Below are 20301 nucleotides of genomic sequence, written 5' to 3' on the forward strand. Positions count from 1 at the left end.
CTCTCCTTGGCAGGTAAGGGTAGATCTGTGAATGTGCATTTCGGGTGAGCTCAGAGGGGACACAGACGCTGCTGCTCTGAGGATTACACTCTGAGGGAGACCATCGGGCCAGCACGGGGGTTGATGGGAGCCCCACACCTGCCCCTGCTCACCCAGGAGGAGTCGACCACGTGCCGCATCAGAGGGAAAGCAGGCAGCACCTTTAAGTAATGGAATTTAATGTAATCATGACATTAACATAGACAGGGTGGTGGTGGGGTGAACCAGCACAGATGGGGGTGACCTGTGCCCCCAGCCCTCTGAGGCCACCACCTCCTTGGTGGGACAAACACTGATGTGGCTGAGTGACAGCATCGCACGGTGTGGCGGACTCTGGGAGAGCATCTCCGCGAGGCCTCAGTGGGGGTGAGGGGAGGCCGGGAGCCCCCGAGGAGGAGCCTCTGCCGCAGAGGCGCGGGCCGGGGTCAGGCCAGGCAATGGGAGGGAACCCAGTGTCGCGTGGGCCTCGCTGCGGAGGAGGGCACTGTGCCCTCACTAAGTGCTGCCCAAGAGCTTCAGGACAAAGGGCGGGAGGCACGGACAGTGGGGTGTACGTAAACAACGAACAAATGGGACAGAAACTAGGAACACTCATGAACCTAGAACATTCAACAGAACAGCAACCGAACAGTGGCCTAGTCGGCCTGGCCAGAGGCCGCGTGCAGCCAGTGGCTGGGTGAGCGTCTCCCCATCTTTTTGGTGCCTGGGGGCTCAACAGCACAGAAGGCTGTATTTGATCTCTAGAGGGAAAGATTTCATTTCCTTCCCCTCAAACTGACTCAGGGGGCAGAGAGACAAGACTTCTCGAAGATGAGCCTCGTCTGGGAGGAGGGACCCAGAGACGAGAGTGGCAACGGCAGAGCAGGTGTGCCTGGAAGAGGAGGGGTCCCCGGGAGGAGCCGGAAGGGTGGCCGGTGGCCAGGGGTGCCCCCCCTCCATCCAGCAGGCTTGGCAGGTGCTTCCTCCTGGTGCTTCCGCCAGGAGCCCCAGCGCCGGGGCCGGGGGGCGCTGGCTGCAGGGCCCCTCACTGGGTCCGAAGCTGGTAATCTACAATCAGGGAGGGAAGCATTGGTTTTCTGCTCTGTACCTGGGTCGGGGGTGGGGGGAGTCCCCTCCCCCAGACCCAGGGGCTGCTGCACGCCCACCACCCTCTCAGCCATGCGCACCTCCGTTCTGAGTGATGTAGCGAACCCACGGCAGGGCCTGGTAGCCGCTCTTCTCGATGATCTTCAGGTAGCGCACCTAGGGCACAGGCAGCAGGGCGTATATGCGCTGGCCCCTCCTTGTCCTCCCCACCAACCCCCTCCCAAGGCCAGGGAGGGAAGGCTGTGCCGAGGACCAGGGCAGCACAGGCAGAGGAGGAGACGGGTGGGCGGGGCCTGTCACTTTCGGATGGCAAGGGAGGGAGGAGTCACCGTGGAAGGGGTGGGAGAGAGCTGGAGGTGCACCCTCAGGCCCGGCGCTCCAGCAGACTCCTGGGGAGGGGGGCCCGGCCCCTCATAGACTTGCCATGGAGATGCCTAGGGAAACAGGCCCTGTGGTGGCGAGTGTGTGGCCAAGAGAGGCTTGGACTCGAGTTCTGGGGGTCAAACGAATCTCTGAGCTTGGGGCTGAAGCGCGGGGTCAGGTCTGGGTAGACAGGTGTGGAGAGCGGCAGAAGCAGGGCAGCACCGCGGCGCCCCGGGACAGGCTGTCCGGCACCCTCGCTGAGGCGGTCATCTGCAGCTCTCTGAGCCGGGATGGACAGCCGGGCCTGGCCACGTCTGCTCCGGGGCCCCGGCGACCCCGGCCGTACGCACCTGGATGCCAGAGGTAGTGAAGTAGGGGATCTCAAACTTGACGCTGATCGGGGGCTTGCCCTCCTTGTCCTCCGCCTCCACGCTGGGCAGGCCGAAGTGGGCCCGCATCAGGTACTCCTTGCCTCCCTGCGGGAGCACACGAGCAGAGACGGTCAGGCGGACAGCTGCCCCCAGAGAGTTCCAGGTTGCTGGCCTGGCCAATGAGCCCCTTCCTGCGTGGCCGTGGTCACCCAGAGTCTCGGCTCCTCCAGCACATTTACACTCACCCAGGCCTCACGGACGGACTGTCTGGCCAGCCGTGCCAGGGGAAATCCGTGAATTCCAAGCATCGGGAGAGTTTCACAGACTCTCAGGGAGGGCAGACTAGTCGCTGCAAGGAAGCCTAGCCCAGCAGGCCTCAGGAAGGAAGCGGGGGCACAGAGCACCGAGACAGACAGTGCAGGTGCCTCTGTAGGACTCGGGCTCTCTGGCCCAGGCCAGAGTCCAAGTGAACACCCCAACATGTCCAATGTCCGGTCAGCATGTGTAAGCAGTAGGGGAAAGGTCCAAGTGAGGGACTGTGAACAGAGGGAGGTGACAAAAGAGGCCGGGGTCGGGGGCTGACGATGAGCTGGACTGGAGTCCTGCTCCCAGAGGGCTAGGATGAGGGCAGCGCTGGCCCCGGAGGCTGAGCAGTGGCTCTGGAGATGGGGCCTGAGGCAGAGTCAGGAGGAACCGGAAGCCCAGTCCTGCATGGGAGGAAGGCATCTGCTCTGGTTGTCCAGGGGCCCGGTGTGCCTTGCCTACAGCAGTGGGGAGCAAAGACAGCCCAGCTCTGGCCACACCAAGGACCATGTAGGCCTCGATCCCCAGGCTCCTGGAAGGAGTGGCTGCCGACCAGCTGCCTCCACCCCGAGTCGTGGGCTGTCCTCGCACTTCTCGGGTAGAGCAGAGCTGCGCCCCAGTTCCCCAGGGCGGCGCTCAGGCTCCCTGCCCTGGGACGGTGCCAGTCTCTGCTCACCACTCCTGGGGCCAGCGTGAGAGCGGGGACTCCGTACGAGTCAGGCACATGTGCTGAGTAAAGACTCTGGGACAATGAGGGGAGAAAAATGGGGTCCTAACAGCAGACAAAGCAGGTGGCAAAGGAATAAAATCAGCTCCACCAGCCTGTGTATGAGACAATAACCAGACCCCAAATCTGGGCTTTATGAAGACAAAAGGGAAAATGAAAGCAAAAGCACCTGCAGGGGGCAGGCCCTCCCGGCGGGGCGGTGGAAGTGGGCTCCCCTACCCTGGGTCCGTCATGTCGACGTCCATGGGTCTGATTCTCCCACGAACGAGGCAGGCCTCCAGGCTGGCTCACAGCCCAAAACACAGCTCTGTGCTGGAACAGCAGACAGAAGATCCCCCAGCAGGAGGACCAAGCAAAACAGAGTGGGGGCTGCTGTCACCAGGGAGAATTCAGGGCAAGAAGGGAGGCCAGGCCGCGGTCCTGGAGGCTGCAGTCCTGTGTCCAGACGGAAGGGATCATAGTCCCGAGTGTCCACAGCATGAGCTAACATGGCCGCAACCTCTGTTAAGCAGACGCTAGATGACGGGCAGAGGGCACCAGAGGAAGGCAGTGCCAAGCGGGCAGACCTCGAGGGCTCCCTACCCCGGTACCAGAAGCCTCGTCCTCCTATCAAGTGCACCTGCGGCATTTACAAACTCGGACCTTCTGTTAGCACACGACAAACACGCCGAGAAATCCCAGAAGTAGAAACAGTCCAAACAACACTCTCTGGCTCCAGCGCTCCGCAGTGAGGGCAGATGAAAGTCAGAAGGCCCGCCCCTTAGGGACTTAGGAAAGAACCAAGGGGTGCTTGGGTGGCTCAAGTGGTTGAGCGTCTGACTTGTGATTTCAGCTCAGGTCACGATCTTGGGGTCCCGCACTGGGCTCCGCACCCAGCAGACAGTCTGCCTGAGATTCTCTCGCCCTCTGCCCCTCCCCCCATGCTCCTGCACGCTCGCTCTAAAATTAATAAATACATCTTTAAAAAAAAAGAACGATAATCAACTCTATCCAGTTACAGATTTCTAAATGAGCAAGTCAAATATTACGTGTCAGAAACTATGGGTTACCCAGGTAAGGCAGGGCTCAGAGCAACATCTATGGCTTAAATACTTGTATTAATATAAAGTTTAAAACAAGATCATCAAATGAAAATATCTAACTTGAAAAATTAGAACAAAAAAAGGATGAAGAAATTCAAATCAAAGACTTGTAAAAGACAGAAAAATATTACAACAAAATTAAAAAGCAAACCTGGAAAATAAAAACAAAAAGATAAGCTGCTAGGCAGCCTTATCCAGGGAACCAGAAGGCCCAAAGACACACCAGAAGAAAGAATAAGGAAGAAGTAACTTTATAGGTGAATGGGAGGTAAAAAAAAGACCACTTTCTCCAACTTTGCAGACAATGGCGGAAGTCTGCTTAGGATGGATCATGTTGAAGGGAAATATGATTTACCCAGTCTCCGACAGAAATGGAAACTCTGATGACCCGATTTCTACAGAAGAGATGAAGAAAGTAGTCGAGATCTGGAAGGTCACATGGCCAAATTCTATCAACCCTCTCAAGACCAGACGACGTCCTGGCCACTTAACTGTTCTGCAGCACGGAGACGGGACACAGAGTACTTACAAAGCAGGCATAATACAAACCCTGGCAGACAGTACACCGAAAAAACAGCCTCATCAAAGTGAAACAGGTCATCAAAGTGAAAATGTCACATACAGTGTTACTGATAGAATCCAATGGTGCACGGAAAAGGAAAGATCAGGCGGAGTTTGCCAGAACGCGGGGACGGTCCAGCTCCACCCACGGACAGACCCGAACTGAGACACGCTGAAGGGGCACCTGGATAAGTCTGTCACCCATTTGTGTCAGAACCGCAGTAAAGTGGGGCTGGGTCAAATCCACAGCCCCGTGCAGCGTCGGACTTGGAAGGGACACCTGACTGGCATCTCTGGGTTGCGGCAAGACCAGGCGGCCACTGTCCACCGCGTCTTACAGGTCCCAGAGACAGCAGCCAAAGCAAGGAGGTGCCAGAGCCATCAAATGCCCGAAAAGAGCAGAGGAGAAGGGAAAACTGTATTTGGCTGAAATGATACGAGAGGATATCTGAAAACCCACAGGAACTCAAAGAACAACAACACAAAAGCAGACACCCGGTAAGGAACCAGGGCAGAAATTACCATGCAAATAGCGGCTACCCCCTGGGGGCACAGCCGAAGACCAGACCCCACTCACTAGCACGCTGACTTAAAGCTCATCTTAATGAGAAATGTGCAAACTGGCAGGAGCCTTGGGGGCTCCTGACGGTTGGGGGGCATTCTGCGTTTTTCACCTGGTTCTGGACACACGGATGTATCCCTGCCGAGGAAATTCCTTGAGCTGTCCACATTTCATCTGTCTACTTTTCTGCATGTTGTACTTCGATGAAGTACTTTTTAAAGCAAGAGAGAAGCTATGTGAGGTACATAAGGTAAACGTGAAGACAGTCCCAAAGCACTGATGTGACACTGGCACAAAGCCTCATAAAGGTGTTTGCATTTCCGAATTGACTTATAAATTTAGTGTCAACAAACTGATTCTAAAACTTGTAAGGAACACCGAACAAGTAAGCAAGCAAGAATCACCAGGAAACAAACAAGTGATGTGTGTATGGGGGGATGGGAGTAAGTTCGGGTGGGGTGGGCCTGGCCTTATCAGATGTTAAAACAGAGAACAAGGCCCTGAGTTAAAATATGGCCTTGCTGCATGGACAGAGAGACAACAGGACATTCAGAAAGACTTCTTTCGCTGTGTGAAAATCTGATATTTAATAAAAATGGCATTTCAACCCACTGGGGAGAAGACGGACCTTTTAGTAAACGATATTCAAAAACTGGATAGCTATTTGGAAAAAGATAAAACAGAACCTGCACCTCTCCCCATTTATCAGACCCAGCTCTGAAAGTACCTAAAATCCAAGGTGAAAACTGCCACCACACAGGGTCCAGAAGTAAATATGGATGAATTCCTTTACATCTGGGCATAGTAAAGCATTTCAAAGCATGACTTATAATTCAGATATTATAAAAGGAAAAGATCAAGAAATCTGACATTAAATAATAATGAAACAAAGAATTAATTGAATCAAAAAAGGTCACACAGCAAAAACTACCAGAAACAAAGCCAAGAGAAACATTAAAGGGGGGAAAACCGGGATGCCTGGGTGGCTCAGTTGGTTAAGCAGCTGCCTTCGGCTCAGGTCATGATCCCAGCGTCCTAGGATCGAGTCCCACATCGGGCTCCTTGCTCCGCAGGGAGCCTGCTTCTCCCTCTGACTCTGCCTTCCACTCTGTCTGCCTGTGCTCGCTCTCACTCTCTCTCTTACAAATAAATAAATAAAATCTTTAAAAAAAAAAGGGGGGGGGGAACCATTTGCAACTTACAGCAAAGAAAAAATGCTCATTTTGCTTATATAGAAAGAGCTCTCGGAAACGAAGGAAATGACCAAACCTGACAGAAAATGAACAAGAGGTGGCTGCTAGAGCTTCCAGAGAAAGAAACGCAAATGGCCCTCAGACATAAGAAAAGGTGCTTCATCTTGTTTAAAAGAAGAAAATGGCGGCGGGCCATGGCCGGCCCGGGAGCACACATCCACCTTCAGGCCCTGTGGGCACGACTGGCTGCACACCCGGATTCCAGTGCTGAAAATCCTGAACACAAGCCAGGCAGCTGGGCCAGCCTGAAGTGTTCTACATTCCTGGAGCTGGTGCTGGATTCCCGAAACCCACGCTGCTCAGGCCGCAAGGCAGTCTGGTCCCTTAAGGGAAGCTGAGTTCTGAACCAGTGTCAGAGAGAGGGCAATGGGGTTGAGGGTGCTGCCCGTTGCGGAAGATAGGCCGTTCACGCACAAGCTGCCTCTCCCAGCTCCAGCTTCCTCTTCCTCTCTCTGCTCAGCCAGCCCCTCAGCTCTGTCCACTGGCCTCCCAGAATCCCCACGTGCGGATCACAGCCCCATGCCCCGGTTTCGAGGCTGCTGCACTGTGGCGGGGACAGGGAGCAGATGCGGTGTGCCTAGAAGTCAAGGGGCATCCCACTGAAAAGGGCACTCACCGGGAAGGACTTGATGGACCACACGATCTCGCTGTTCTCGGGGACCCACTTGACACTCCCCACTGTCGTCTTGAACTTGGGGGAGTCGGCATCATTGGGCACGGGGATGTGGATCTCCACGTTGTTGGCTGTCGATCGCCGCTTAAACTGGCTCTTGGCCTGGAGATGAGGCCGGTGCGGCCAAGGTTGTGGAAGGCACAGGTGAGAGCCCAGCCCCCACCCAGCCTGTTCCCACCAGGGCCCTACACCCCTTGGCCTGGCCTGTGGGCCCCACCAAGCCGACCCCCAGTCCTCTAGGCACAGTTCACACCCTCTCAACCACCTGAGATTCTCCCTATGCCCTCCAGTCCCTTTGACCTTCAGGGCTCCCCGTCCTTCCCTCTGGCTCACAATGAGGCAGCACGAGCATCAGTCACAGGCCTTATCTCCCAGAATAGGGAGCACAGAGGCATGGGGCCCCTGCCCTGCTTAGGACCAGTGTCAGAGGCCCTGAACAGGCGGGGTCATCCACCAGCCCCCTCTCTTTCTGCCCGCATCCCCAGGCTAACTGTGTGCGGGCTGCACGCGCACCTTGATCATGTACTCGATGCGGCTGTGGGAATGTTTCTCAATCACGGACTCGATCCATATCAAGGGCTTGACCTGTTGAGGAGAGTGAAGGTGGCACTCACACACGGTCATTTTACACAGGCCTATCTCATAGAGGGGAAACTGAGGCCCAGGGCAAGGGACCATCTGCCCGGGTGTGAGCCCAGGGTGCCAACACCCAGGGCTATCGAAGGAGTCCACAGCCAGACTGGGATGGACAAAGAGACCAGGGGGTCTCCGTGAAAATGCAGAACACATCACTGGGGCTGCTTAGAATGGGGTCTGGCCCCTTAGAAAGTGCAGCGCCCTGGGCTGTGGAACATGGACTCTGCGGAGTCTGGGCGGGGGCCTGCGGGCACACTCACGTGCGTGTTGAGGCGGTACGACATGAGCTCAAACTCGCCATCTGGAGGGATGAAGGAGATGGTGCGGTCGTTCTCGAAGCGGGAGAGCCGCACACACTGGTGGAATTTCACGTCCTCCAGCTCCACGGACTTGCTTTTGCCACCTGGGTGGGGGGCAAGGGTGAGAGCGGGACAGATCCTAGGCCCTCTGGGTCTGTCAGCGACACTCCCATTGTTTGGGCTTACCCCTGGCAGAGCAGAGCTGCCTCTTAAATCTGTGGGTCATGATGGCCAAGGGGCTTGGGTTCCCAGGCAACCTCCCCTGTCCTTCCTTAGCCCCTCGGAAGCCTTGTCGCATCCCGACACTGGGCACATGCTGAGGGCAGGGCTGGGTGGCCTGGTTCAGTCTGAGTCCGCAGCAGCTAGGCCAAGGTCTAGCCAGGGCTGCCACTCAGGAACGTTTGCTGAACGACCAGTAGACTAGGCTGGCAATGCACACGGATGGCTCAGGGCTCCCAGGGTGCCCTGGCCCCATCATCATCCCTTGGGTTCTGGGTTCCTGTCTTGGTTTTCTAACCCTCAGAGGAGCTGTGCAGGCTGGGCCCAGCCAGAGACAGGAGCCGCCCTGATGGCCCAACACTGGAGAGACCCTCAGTTCTGCTGCTGTGGAGGTAGGTCTGACAGTGCGGCCATGGCTCCTGTGGCTGGCAGTCTAGTTTGCAAACACAGAGCCTCAGGAAGCCAGGCCCCTGGGGTCTCCCACCACATCCAGGCCAGATGGGAGAGCTAGAGCCACTGTGTGTGGCCTTCCAGCAGCAGCCCGAACCACATGCCCCATGCAGGGGCAGGAGCTCCGCAGGGAGGGGAAAGAATAAGGCCTAACCTTGAGCCCACTGCTCCTTCCAAGATGGTACAGGGCGGGGTCGCGGACCTGCTGCGTGACCCTCCCGGAACTTAACATCTAAGGCACTGGCCTGTGTTCTCTGGCCCATGGGGCGGTGAGGGGACTTGACTTTAGGATCTTCGCTCTTCCGTACTTTCTATGTCCAGGTATTGATTTGTTTGTTTTCACAGCTGTCTCGTATACAACGTGAAAATGTGTCTGAAGCAAGTGCTTGAGATCTGCGTGTTCCCTCATGCAGCTGACTATCCCCTCGTCTCCGCTCAGCCACAGGGGCGCAGTGGGGCCGGCGGGGTACTCACGGCCCGTGTTGTCAAAGAGGACCTTGTCGTTGAGGCCCAGGCGCAGCTCGGGCATGCCGGACAGGAAGACCCGCATCTTGATGGAGCCAACGATCTCGCTGCGCAGCACGTTGCCGTTGGCACTGACCTGGGGGATGGCGAGGCGGGTGTGATGGGACGTCCCCACTCACAGCTGCCCCTTCTCCATGCCCTTCTCGCCATCCCCTGAGCTGGGCGAGCCTCACCTGCCTCTCATCCGGCCTCTGTGCCAGGGCCTCAGGCCACGCGGGCAGGCCTCTTTCGGAGCAGGCCATACTTGCTTTTCTTCTACTTCTACTACTTCCTAAAGATGGGGTTTCCAGGACCCTGACCCCTCCCTGCTCCCCGGGGGTGGCCTGAAGTCTGGTACCACCGATCCAAAATAACAGTGCATTTACACAGGTACGGTAACTGACTGAGCCCTTTCTCTGCTCCAGGTGGGGCTCTGCGCGCCTCAACAGCCTGCAGGCCAGGGTTCTGACTCGGGCAACCCTCTACCTCACGTGCACACCAGGAAGCAACTGAGCGCAATGAGACAGTCACTGCAGGCCAACAAGCAAGCCCTGAGACTGTCCTGAGAGAGCCAGGCTGCTGCAACGCCTCTTGACACACAAGGACACTGAGGCACAGAGCAGAGGCCATGTGTTGGCTGGCAGAGGTGCTGGGGCCACAGCTGGGACTGCCACCCCATATCAGCATGTCCACACACACAGGCGAGAACCAGGGCTGTGAACACAGGGGCCCAGAGGGGCCAGCCACACTCTCGTGGTGCAGGGCTGCCTCTCTTGGCAGAGGAGGAGGAGAACCTGTCCAGCCTTTAACTGGAGTGTCTGGAGAGCCCCGCATGCACACAGGTGAGCCCTCTACCTCTGAGGGAGGCACAGACCTGAGGCACCAAGCAGATGACAACCCCAGAAAAGGCACACAACATGCCAGAAGGCCCTGCACGGTCTGGCTCCATCACCCCCACCCCCGCAGCTCACTCCACTCTGGCCACGCTGTCCCCCACTGACCCCAGTGGGCAGGTACCTCCCTGTCCCCACAGCACACAGCAGCCACCTCTTCCTCCCCTGCCTCTTGCCAGCTCTGCCTGCCCATCTCTGCCCCTCCTCAGGTGACAGGCTGTGTCAGGCTGCTCACCGCCGGGCCAGCATGAGGACAGCGCCTGGGGGGGGGGGCAGAAGGTCCTCAGAGAGCACGTGCTAATGGGGGCCCTCGCTGGCCAGCCGGGCTCTGGCACTGACTGGCCTTACTCAGGAGGCCCTCCAGGCTCCCAGGGGTGACTTCCCCTAGATTGGGAGGGCCATCTTCCCCTTGGGGAGTAGGGACTCCTCAGCCCCCTGTAACTGAGCACATGAGCCGGGAAGGCAGGCTCAGGAAGGGTGCAGCCCACGAGGCTAATCTCAGCTCTGCGGGCAGCAACCAGGCCGGGTGGGCACAGCAGAGATGGCTGCTGAGCTGCTGAAGGACCCCACTGCGTCCAGATGACCAGAATCTGGAGGCCCATGTTGACTCAGCTGCTGGCTCTGCAGTCAGACCCCGGAGTCTGGTGTTCTGACACATAGGGGTATCCACACCCTCATGGTGCCCTGCGTATGGAAGAAAAAGGCTCCTTCGGGCACAGACGCATGCTGGGGTGCACTGCGCTGGAAACCCCGTGAACTCCTAGTGCTTTCACATAGAGCTATGTAGAAACTACTCCTTGGGATTTACTCTTCTAGCCCAGGACACTCTAAAGTCTGAGACACCATGTTCTGGGCTAGGTCCCGAGACGGGAGAGGCCTGTGGTTACCGAGGCCACTGTCTTGCTCCACGACTTTATCAGTAAGAAGGCAAATATGTTTACGTTAAGTCCACTGGGAGAATCTGTTGGGGAAGCACTCTTGGCAATTCCACAGCGGGGAACTCAACGTTCCAGGAATCCCACCCAGGGGTGGGAGCTGCCCCAAACACATGTCTGAGGATGAATCAGTTTGCCTGTGTCTGCACTGTCTGTAGCACCTGGAAATGGGCACAACCAAGTGAGCTACACAATGGGATTGGCCAGGTCATGGTAATCTGAAGGCGACATGGGGTCGGCTCTCATCCCCCTTCCCTGCCACTGACTACATGACAAACCTAGGCAGGGTGCATGGGCAAGCACGGAAGACTGGAAGGCGCAGCAGGGGGATCTGGGAAGAACCGGTGTAGGAGAGCGCCCTCCTCCCCCACCTCCCCTTCGTGCGGAAGTGCAGAGGAAACCTGGAAGTGGAAGTGAGCACTGGGGTGCAGACAGAGCTTGCAGAATCCTCTAGCTCTGGTTTTAGGGCCAGAAGGGGAACTCCTGCCTCTTAGAGCAAGTACAGAAATCCCCTAGTTCCCCCCTTTTGTCTGTTCTCTCACACCCAGGCCCCAGAACTGCTGTTCCCAGAGGGTGGGGCAAACCCAGGATGGGAGCCCACTGCAGACAAGCACGGGGATCAGGAGTCCCCAGTTGGTCACAGAACCAAAAAGGGATGCCCAAGGCAACTGGAAAGTACCAGAAAGGTAACTGAGAATGAGGAGTCCAGGGAAACAAACCCATGCACTTGTTTACGTCTCCACGGAGCTCTCTAGAACTAGGCAAGGGTGGCTATGATGCTCATTAGCATGCCAAAGGCTTTGGGATACAAACTGCACAGTCCCAGACTGACCACCGGGTGGTGCATACTCCGGATAAGCTCAAAGAGCAAACAGCACGAAGGCTTTGAAAACTGAACTGATACTCATTGCCCATGGACTGGAGAGTGCAACTTGTGGCTAGAACCTAACCAGGTCAACTGTCAGCTGACACACAAATAATGACGCTTCTGGTATAATCTAAACAATACCTAGAATCTTAGAATATTCAAAAAGTCCAGGATCAAATCTAAAAATACTTGGCATACAAAGAACCATGAAAACTTTAGCCCAGATGGAAAAATACAGTCAACAGGTCCCAACCCTGATGTAAACGCTAGGATTATCTGACAAAGACCTTAAACAACTAGGTAAAAATCACAAACACCCTGGTAGCAAATGTTAAAATAGAAAGTTTCAGCAGAGAAGCAGACTACAGGAAGAAGGATCAAATGGAATTTTTAGAGCTAATAAATACAATGACTGAAATACAAAACTTGTTGGATGGGCACAATAGCAGAATGGGGACAAAACAGGAAAGGGTCAGTGAATTTGAAGACAGATCAAAAGGAATCATCCAATATAAACAACCAAAAGAAAAAAAAAGTTGGGATAAAATGAACAGAGCCTCAGAACCCTTGGGTCACTGACAAAAGGTCTAACATTCATGTCCCTGGAGTTCAAAAGGAAGGAGAAAGAGTGAAGTGATGCAAACCTATTTAAGGAAACACTGGCTGAAAACATCCCAATTTCTGTAGAAGATGTAAGCCTGAGATGCCAAACAAATCCCAAACAATAGAACCCAAAGATACCCATACCCAGACACATCATGATCTAGCTGCTAAAAATTAAAGACAAACACAAAATTTGGAAGGCTCCTATGAAATGCAATGCCCTAAAGGGTGACTATAGGGACTGTGGATTTCTCGCCAGGAAGCATGTAGCCCCGAGGGAAGGCAGGACATTTTCAAGGTACCAAAGGAGAACTGTCAACCCAGAATTTGATATCCAGTCAAAGTATCCTCCAGAATGAAAGTGAAAGGAAGACATTCTCAGATGAGGGAAAACCAAGTGGACCTGTTCTGAAGGACCTGCTAAAAGCAGTTCTACCGCTTAGGGGGAAGGGACAAGATCCCAGAAGGAAACCTGGAAAGTCAGGAAATGAAGGGAAAGCAACAGAAGTGGCAAATGTCTGGGTTATGTGGAAGACTGTTATTCTTCCACTCTTGATTGCTGTCAGTGTTTGAGAATTAAAAGCAAAAATCTTAACATTGTCTGGGACGCCCGGGTGGCTCAGTCGGTTAAGCATCTGCCTTTGGCTCAAGTCAGGATTCCAGGCTCCCTGCTCAGCGGGGAGTCTGCCTGTCCCTCCCGCTCCGCCCCTCCCCGCTTCTCATGCTCTCCCTCACTTCCTCTCTCACACTCCCATGTCCTCTCAAAAAAAATCAATAAAATCATTACATACAAGGATAGAGGGGGAAAAAAACACCAAAGGAATAAAAAAACAGAGGGAACAAAAAGAAAACAAGTAATACAATGGTAGATTTTAATCTAACAAATTAATAATTACTGTAAGTATAAATGCTCTAAACATATCAATTAAAAGACAAACTCCTAGAACAGATTTTTAAAAATGACCCAGTTTGAGCACTGGATAATATATGGAAGTGTTAAATCACTGTATTGTATACCTGGAACTAATATTATACTGTAAGTTACCTTACTGGAATTTACATAAAAACCTTTTAAAAATGACCCAGTTATATGCAGTCTACAAGATATATGATACATGTAAGTTAAAAATAAAAGGACAGGGTGCCTGCCTGGCTTAGTCAGTAGAGTGTGTGACTCTTGATCTCAGGGTTGTGAGTTTGAGCCCCAAACTAGGGGTAGAGATTACTAAAAAATAAGATCTTTAAAAATAAAATAAAAGGATTAGAAAAAGAAGTAAAAGGACAGAAAGACACAATATGTGTAAACACTGATTGAATGAATTCTGGAATAACAATATTAATAACAGACTTCAGAGCAAAAAAAATTACTAGGGATAAGGAGGGATATTATATAATGATAAAAGAAAGGGTTGGTTCACCAAGGAAACATAAGAATCCTAAATGTGCTTGTGCTTATTGGCACAGTGTCAAAATCTGCTAAGCAAAGGCATTAATTTACCATTAACAGCTGGAGCTTTTAATACTGTCAATAATAGTTAGAACTAGTAGAGAGAAAATTAGCAAAATAAGCTAGAAGAATTGAACAACATCACCAACCAAGAGGGTTTAATTGGCATTGACAGGACACTCCACCCAACAAAAGCAAAATACACATTTTTTTCAAGTGCATAGGAACATTCACCAAGATAAGATTATATTCTGGGTCATAAAATAAACTTTAACAAAATTTAAAAAACCAACATTATTAAAAGTATATTCTTAGATGATAATGCAATTAAATTAAAAATCAGTGACAGAAAAATTTGTGAACACTTAAAAATTAAACAACACACTTTTATTAAATAATCTATGGGTCAAAAAGGAAGTCTCAAGGGAAATTTGAACATATCCTGAACAAAAATGAAAATCCAACAAACCAGTTATGGGTTGCAGCTAACATAGTACTTAAACATTAACAGCATTAAATATTTATATTAGAAAAGAGGAAAGGTTTCAAATCAGTATCTTCAGTTTCCACTTAAAGAAACTGGAAAAAGAGCAAAATAAACTGAAATCAAGAGAAGAAAATACTGGTGCTAATAGCAGAAATCAATGAAATAGAAAACAGGAAAACAACAGAGAATATCAATGAAACCAAAAGCCACTTCTTGGTAAAGATCAACAAAATAGATGAAACTCTCACAAAACCGACAAAGAAAAAAAATGCCATATGGCCAATATCTGGAATGAAAGAGGGGACAACAGCATAGACCCTGCAGACATTAAAGAGACAATAAGGGAATACCATAAACAACACTATGCATATAAACTCAATGACTTCGAGGAAATGGAACAGCTTCTTAAAAACAACACACCACCAAAACTCACCCAAGATGAAAGAGAAAATCTGAATAATTCTAGAACTATTACAGGATTGAAATTTGTAGCTAAAATTATCCTGAAAAAGGGGTGCCTGGGTGGCTCAGTTGGTTAAGTGTTCAATTCTTGATTTTGGCCTAGGTCATGATCTCAGGGTGGTGAGATCGAGATCCACACCGGGCATGGAGCCTGCTTAAGATTCTCTCTCTCCTTCTGCCCACCCTCTCTTAAAACAAAAATTCTGAAAAAGACATCTCAAGGCTCAGAGAGTTTCACAGGTGTATTCCACTAAATAAATTAAAAATACACAATTTATGATACCTTCAAAAAAATGAAATAGTTAGGTATAACTATAACAAAACATGCACGTGGTAAAAAACTACCAAACGTTGATGAAAGAAATCAAAGATGACCTAACCAGAGAAAGAGATATATAGCATTTACGGCTTTTGAGACAATATACTAAAGATACCAATTTTCTCCCATACTGATTAATAGAGTTATTTAATAAAATACCAATCAAAATATCAGCAAAATCTTTTTGTAGATAAGACAAGCCAATTCTAAAATTTTATACAAAGGAATTAAATACCTAAAACAATTCTGAAAAAGAAGAATGTTGGCAGGACCACACAGTCTGATTTTCAGACTTAATAAAGTTACAGTTATCAAGACAGTGAGGTATGGGTGAACGAACAGATATACAGATCAATGGAACAGTAGAGTGTCCAGAAATAGACTCATATGAATATAGCCAACTGCTTTCTGACAAAAATATAAAAGCAATTCAGTGGAGAAAGGGATAGTTTGATAAAAAAATGATACTGGAACAACTGCAAAACTCTGTTCCAGATACAAAAAAAAAAAGCATATAAACCTCCTACCTTATATAAAACTTAACTCAAAACTGATAATAAATGTAAAACTATAAAAAACTATAAAACTTTCTGAAGAAATTTAAGAAGAAACCTATATGACCTTGGGTTTGGCAATGAGTTCTCAGACATGGCACCAAAAGCACACAGACTAAAAAATCAGTAATTGGACTTTGTCAAAATTAAAAACTTTTGTCCTGTGAAAGACACCGCACCAGAAGCATGAAAAGACAAGTGACAGACCAGGAAAAAACATGTGCAAATCACAACTGATGAAGTACACGAATACAAGAATACATGAAGAACTTTCAAAACTCCAATAATCAGGAAAAAAACAACCCAGTTTAAAAATACTCAAAAGACATGAAAAGACACTTCTCCAAAGATGATATATGGATGACAAGCACACGAAGAGGTGGTTATAGTTAGCCATCAGGGAAATTAAAAATTACAAATTAAAGCCACAACGAGCTAACACGACACACTGATGAGGATGGCGAAAATCGAAACACCGATCGAGAGTGTGGGACAGCCAGAACTCCCCTCACTGCTGGTGGAAAGGCGAAGATGCTGCAGCCACTTTGGAAGACGGTTTGGCAGTTTCTTACAAAGTTAACACACACTTAGCATATGACCCAGCAATCTCACTCCTGGCAATTTGCCCTAGAGAAATGAAAACTTCTGTCTACACACAAACCTGTATGTGAAACTTTTACAGCATCTCTATTCACAACTCCCCAACACTGGGAACAACCCAACAGCCCTTCAGTTGGTGGATGTGGTTCAGGATATAAAATAAATGTAAGTAAATATAAGAAGAAACAAACTTTTGATAAATATGGTAACTTGGATGAATCTTAAAGACATGCTAAGTGGAAGCCAGACTCAAAAGGTCACATACTGTATGATTCCGTTCATAGGATAATCCTAAAACAACACTAGAGTAGTCCCCCCTTTATCTGCGGGGGATACATTCCAAGACCATGGATGCCTGAAGCCAGTCAATATGCAGACAATAACGAAACTTCTATGTACTATGTTTTTTCCTATCATATATTTCTCTAATAAAGTTTAATTTATCCACGAGGCACAGTGAGAGATGAACAATGAACTAATAATAAAAACGGACAACTAGAACAATATACTATACAAAGTATGTGAATATGGTTTCTCTCTCTCTCTCTCAACATGTGATGTACTAGACCACGGGCCTGGTGATGCAGCGTGAGGTTGCTACCGACCTTCTGACAATCATTCGGAGGAGGACCCTCGGATTCCAGACCGCGGTTGACTGGGGAAGAGAAACGGAGGGAGAAAGAGAAACGAAAGAGAAATGGAGGGTGGGGGCTACTGGACAGTGAAGGGGACCAGAGTGGTGGCCGCTGGGCGGAGGGGCAGGCGGAAGGTGGGGACTACCAACGGTGGCAGGAGGGAGGCTTCAGCGGGGATGCGGATCCTGATTACAGCAGTGGGCTGTAAAAGTCTGCGCATGTGCTGAATTTAACAGACAAGAAGCTCAATTTTACTTAGTGAAAATTTAAAAGATAAAATCAAAGGAAAAAGCAAACCTGCACAAAACAGCCAAACAACAAGGAAAGAAGCTGTGGGAGAACCACACCTTGCTGCTCTCAGCTCTCCGGAGAGACCGCGCGTTGGTGGATGTGTAGCTGGGGAGGGATGACAGCGAGTCTTCAGTGAGGTGGTCTGGCTGAATGTGGAGGCCTCTGCCTTCTCACTTTCCGCCCTGCTTTAAACAGCAACAGCGCAGTGTGCCTGCATGGACTCTGATAGGAACAAGAGCTAGCGCGAGAGCACAGGCGCCCCAGGGGCCCCGCCGGGCCTAACCTGAACCGCTGGTCAGCATCACACAGAAAGTAAATGTCTCATATCAAAAAATCGTCTGCCCATTTTTTGGGCAGAAGATATGGACAGACACTTCTCCAATAAAGACATACAAATGGCTATCAGACACATGAAAAAATGTTCATCATCACTAGCCATCAGGGAGATTCAAATTAAAACCACATTGAGATACCACCTTACACCAGTTAGAATGGCCAAAATTAGCAAGATAGGAAACAACATGTGTTGGAGAGGATGTGGAGAAAGGGGAACCCTCTTCCACTGTTGGTGGGAATGCAAGTTGGTGCAGCCTCTTTGGAGAACAGTGTGGAGATTCCTCAAGAAATTAAAAATAGAGCTTCCCTATGACCCTGCCATTGCACTCCTGGGTGTTTACCCCAAAGATACAGATGGAGTGAAAAGAAGGGCCATCTGCACCCCAATGTTTATAGCAGCAATGGCCACGGTCGCCAAACTGTGGAAAGAACCAAGATGCCCTTCAACGGACGAACGGATAAGGAAGATGTGGTCCATATACACTATGGAGTATTGTGCCTCCATCAGAAAGGACGAATACCCAACATTTGTAGCAACATGGATAGGACTGGAAGAGATTATGCTGAGTGAAATAAGTCAAGCAGAGAGAGTCAATTATCATATGGTTTCACTTATTTGTGGAGCATGGAGGACATGGGGAGTTAGAGAGGAGAAGGGAGTTGGGAGAAATTGGAAGGGGAGGTCGGAGTGCCAGGTGGTGGGTATTATAGAGGGCACGGATTGCATGGAGCACTGGGTATGGTGCAAAAATAATGAATACTGTTATGCTGAAAATAAAAAATAAATAAATAAATAAAAGGTAGGTGGAAAAGATAAAAAAAAAAAAAGAAAGAAAGAAAGAAAGTAAACATTTCTCATGGCCTGGCTAGTTTTAAAAGTCTAGCTGCTTTTTCTTCAATCACGGAGAAGACAAAATTTCTCTAAAAGCAGCAAAGAAAGGAAAGGGAGCCTACCAAGAGGTTGACAGATTCGATGACGTCCAAGAACACCTCGTTCTTCCGGTACTTGATGCCCTCGGACCGCCAGGACACTGCGTTGGTGACGGTGGCTGGGGGCCTTGGGGCCCCCGTTTCCAGCTTGTGGCCTTCCTGAGTGATGTATCTGTGGGACCACACCCAGGGTCAGGAGCTGGGGCACCGGCATTTGGAAAACAGTCAAGAAGCCCCAACAAACTCTATACTGAGTGTAGAGCACGCAGTTTGGGGGCGGGGGTGGCAAGGAGACAGCAGTGGGGAGGAAAACAAGGAACGGACACCACCTGCTCTCCTGCCGGGCAGGCGGAGGGGACCGAGCCCTGGGGGGAAGCTGGTGACCCTGATCCCACCTGGGGACTGATGGGCGCGGGATGCCAGCCAGTGATGTGGCTTCTCCGAGTGTCCCCTGCACCATGTAAAATGGGGAGCCACGCCCCTCACACAAAGAGGTGAAGCTTTCGCCACGGGGCCTAGTGCCCAGGAGGGACTTGATCCGTCTGCCCCGGTGCAAAGGGCAGGGCTGCCTCATGTATGACAATGAAAACAGAGGGAGGGGACTCCCTAACGACAAGGCACGTGGTGCACCACCTAGCACGAGGGACATGCTTGTGGTGTGTGGGGACGCTGAGCGCCCAGGAATCTACAACCACCCAGGAGCCCAGGTTGGACGGGAGATGGAGACAGAGTGGCGGCTCACAACAGGAAGGCGCTTTCATTTCCTCCTGTCTCCACACCTGATGACATCAACGCTGTGATGTCGCCAGGCCTGGGTCCCCACCCTGCCCACTCACTCCTGCAGGATCTTGCTGTCGGTGGTCTGGGGGTAGCCGAAGTCCATGAGCTCATCCAGCAGCTCGTAGATGATGACAAAGTTGTCACGGATGCTCTCCTCCTCCAGCTCCTTGAAGTACTCAGAGAACACCTGCGGTGGGGCGGCAGATGGGTGACACGGGGCCAAGCAAGGGAAGCGCCTGCAGGAAGCCACTTGGCCTTCAGGCCCCAGAGCCCACAGCCCTCATTCCGACCCGCTGCATCTGCCCATGTGCAAGGCTGAGTGACAGACCATTGATGAGGCCTCAGGCTCGGCGACTGGGCAGGAGGATAGCACTGGCTGCGGAGAGGCAGGAAGCAGGCTGCAGGCAGGGCAGGCATCCTCGGGGGCTGGCAGAGCTCTGCATCTCCATTCCTGTGGGTCCTCTCTCCTCTCCATCCCAACGGTCCCCACTGGGTCTAGGGTCCCATTAGAGCTTCTCTTTAATCCCCACTGTTAACTATCACCCTGAGCATGTCACAAGTGATTCAGGTGAGGGGCAAGAGCCACTGGGGACAGAACAAGGAGTTCTTCTGGACTCTTCCAACTCCCCTGAGCTGTGACACATCTCCCCCAGTTCAACAGGAAATTAAGAGAATCAAAGAAGGGAAGGGAGAAAAGTTTCATTAGCCCTAACCCTAAAGGAAAGTCACCAAGGCAAAAAGGAAATGCCAAACGCTGCAGGGAGAAGAAACTTCCTCCCTCCCCCTTCTCTGGTCCGCTGATGCCCCTCTGCATCGTGGGACCAGCCGCTGAGCCTCTCTCTACTCGGAAGTCATTCCTGCACTGGAGGAAATGACCCACTGCTCTGGGACGAGCACCTACTCCTCAGCCTGGACTCAGGCTCCCCAGGGGGACACACATTCTCCTGCCCCTGTGTTCTCATCGCCCAGATCAGCCCATTCCCCAGTGTCCAGCACTTGTGGCTCCTGAGCTAGCTGCACATGGCACCACCTG

The 20301-nt window shown here is 51.2% G+C and overlaps 1 protein-coding gene across 2 annotated transcripts in view; it reads right to left on the reverse strand.

Moving 5' to 3' along the window:
- Positions 1-201: 201 nt before the first annotated feature.
- The window catches only part of AP1M1 (adaptor related protein complex 1 subunit mu 1), a 28163-nt gene continuing 8063 nt past the window's right edge, over positions 202-20301 (reverse strand). Inside the window, exons 4-12 of one of the 2 annotated variants that reach the window (XM_082710017.1) lie at positions 19325-19455; positions 18513-18660; positions 9099-9225; positions 7917-8059; positions 7534-7605; positions 6964-7122; positions 1839-1964; positions 1206-1281; positions 202-1086 (exon numbers count right to left, since the gene is read on the reverse strand). In XM_082710017.1, coding sequence (XP_082566143.1) covers positions 1064-1086; positions 1206-1281; positions 1839-1964; positions 6964-7122; positions 7534-7605; positions 7917-8059; positions 9099-9225; positions 18513-18660; positions 19325-19455 — 1005 coding nt within the window. In that variant the 3' untranslated portion in view covers positions 202-1063. Of the gene's footprint in view, positions 1087-1205; positions 1282-1838; positions 1965-5553; positions 6073-6282; positions 7123-7533; positions 7606-7916; positions 8060-9098; positions 9226-18512; positions 18661-19324; positions 19456-20301 lie in introns of those variants that run through there. The other variant, XR_014305372.1, reaches the window with a different exon arrangement.

This window comes from Mustela nivalis, assembly GCF_964662115.1.
Source record: "Mustela nivalis genome assembly, chromosome: 1".
NCBI classification, from domain to species: Eukaryota; Metazoa; Chordata; class Mammalia; order Carnivora; family Mustelidae; genus Mustela; species Mustela nivalis.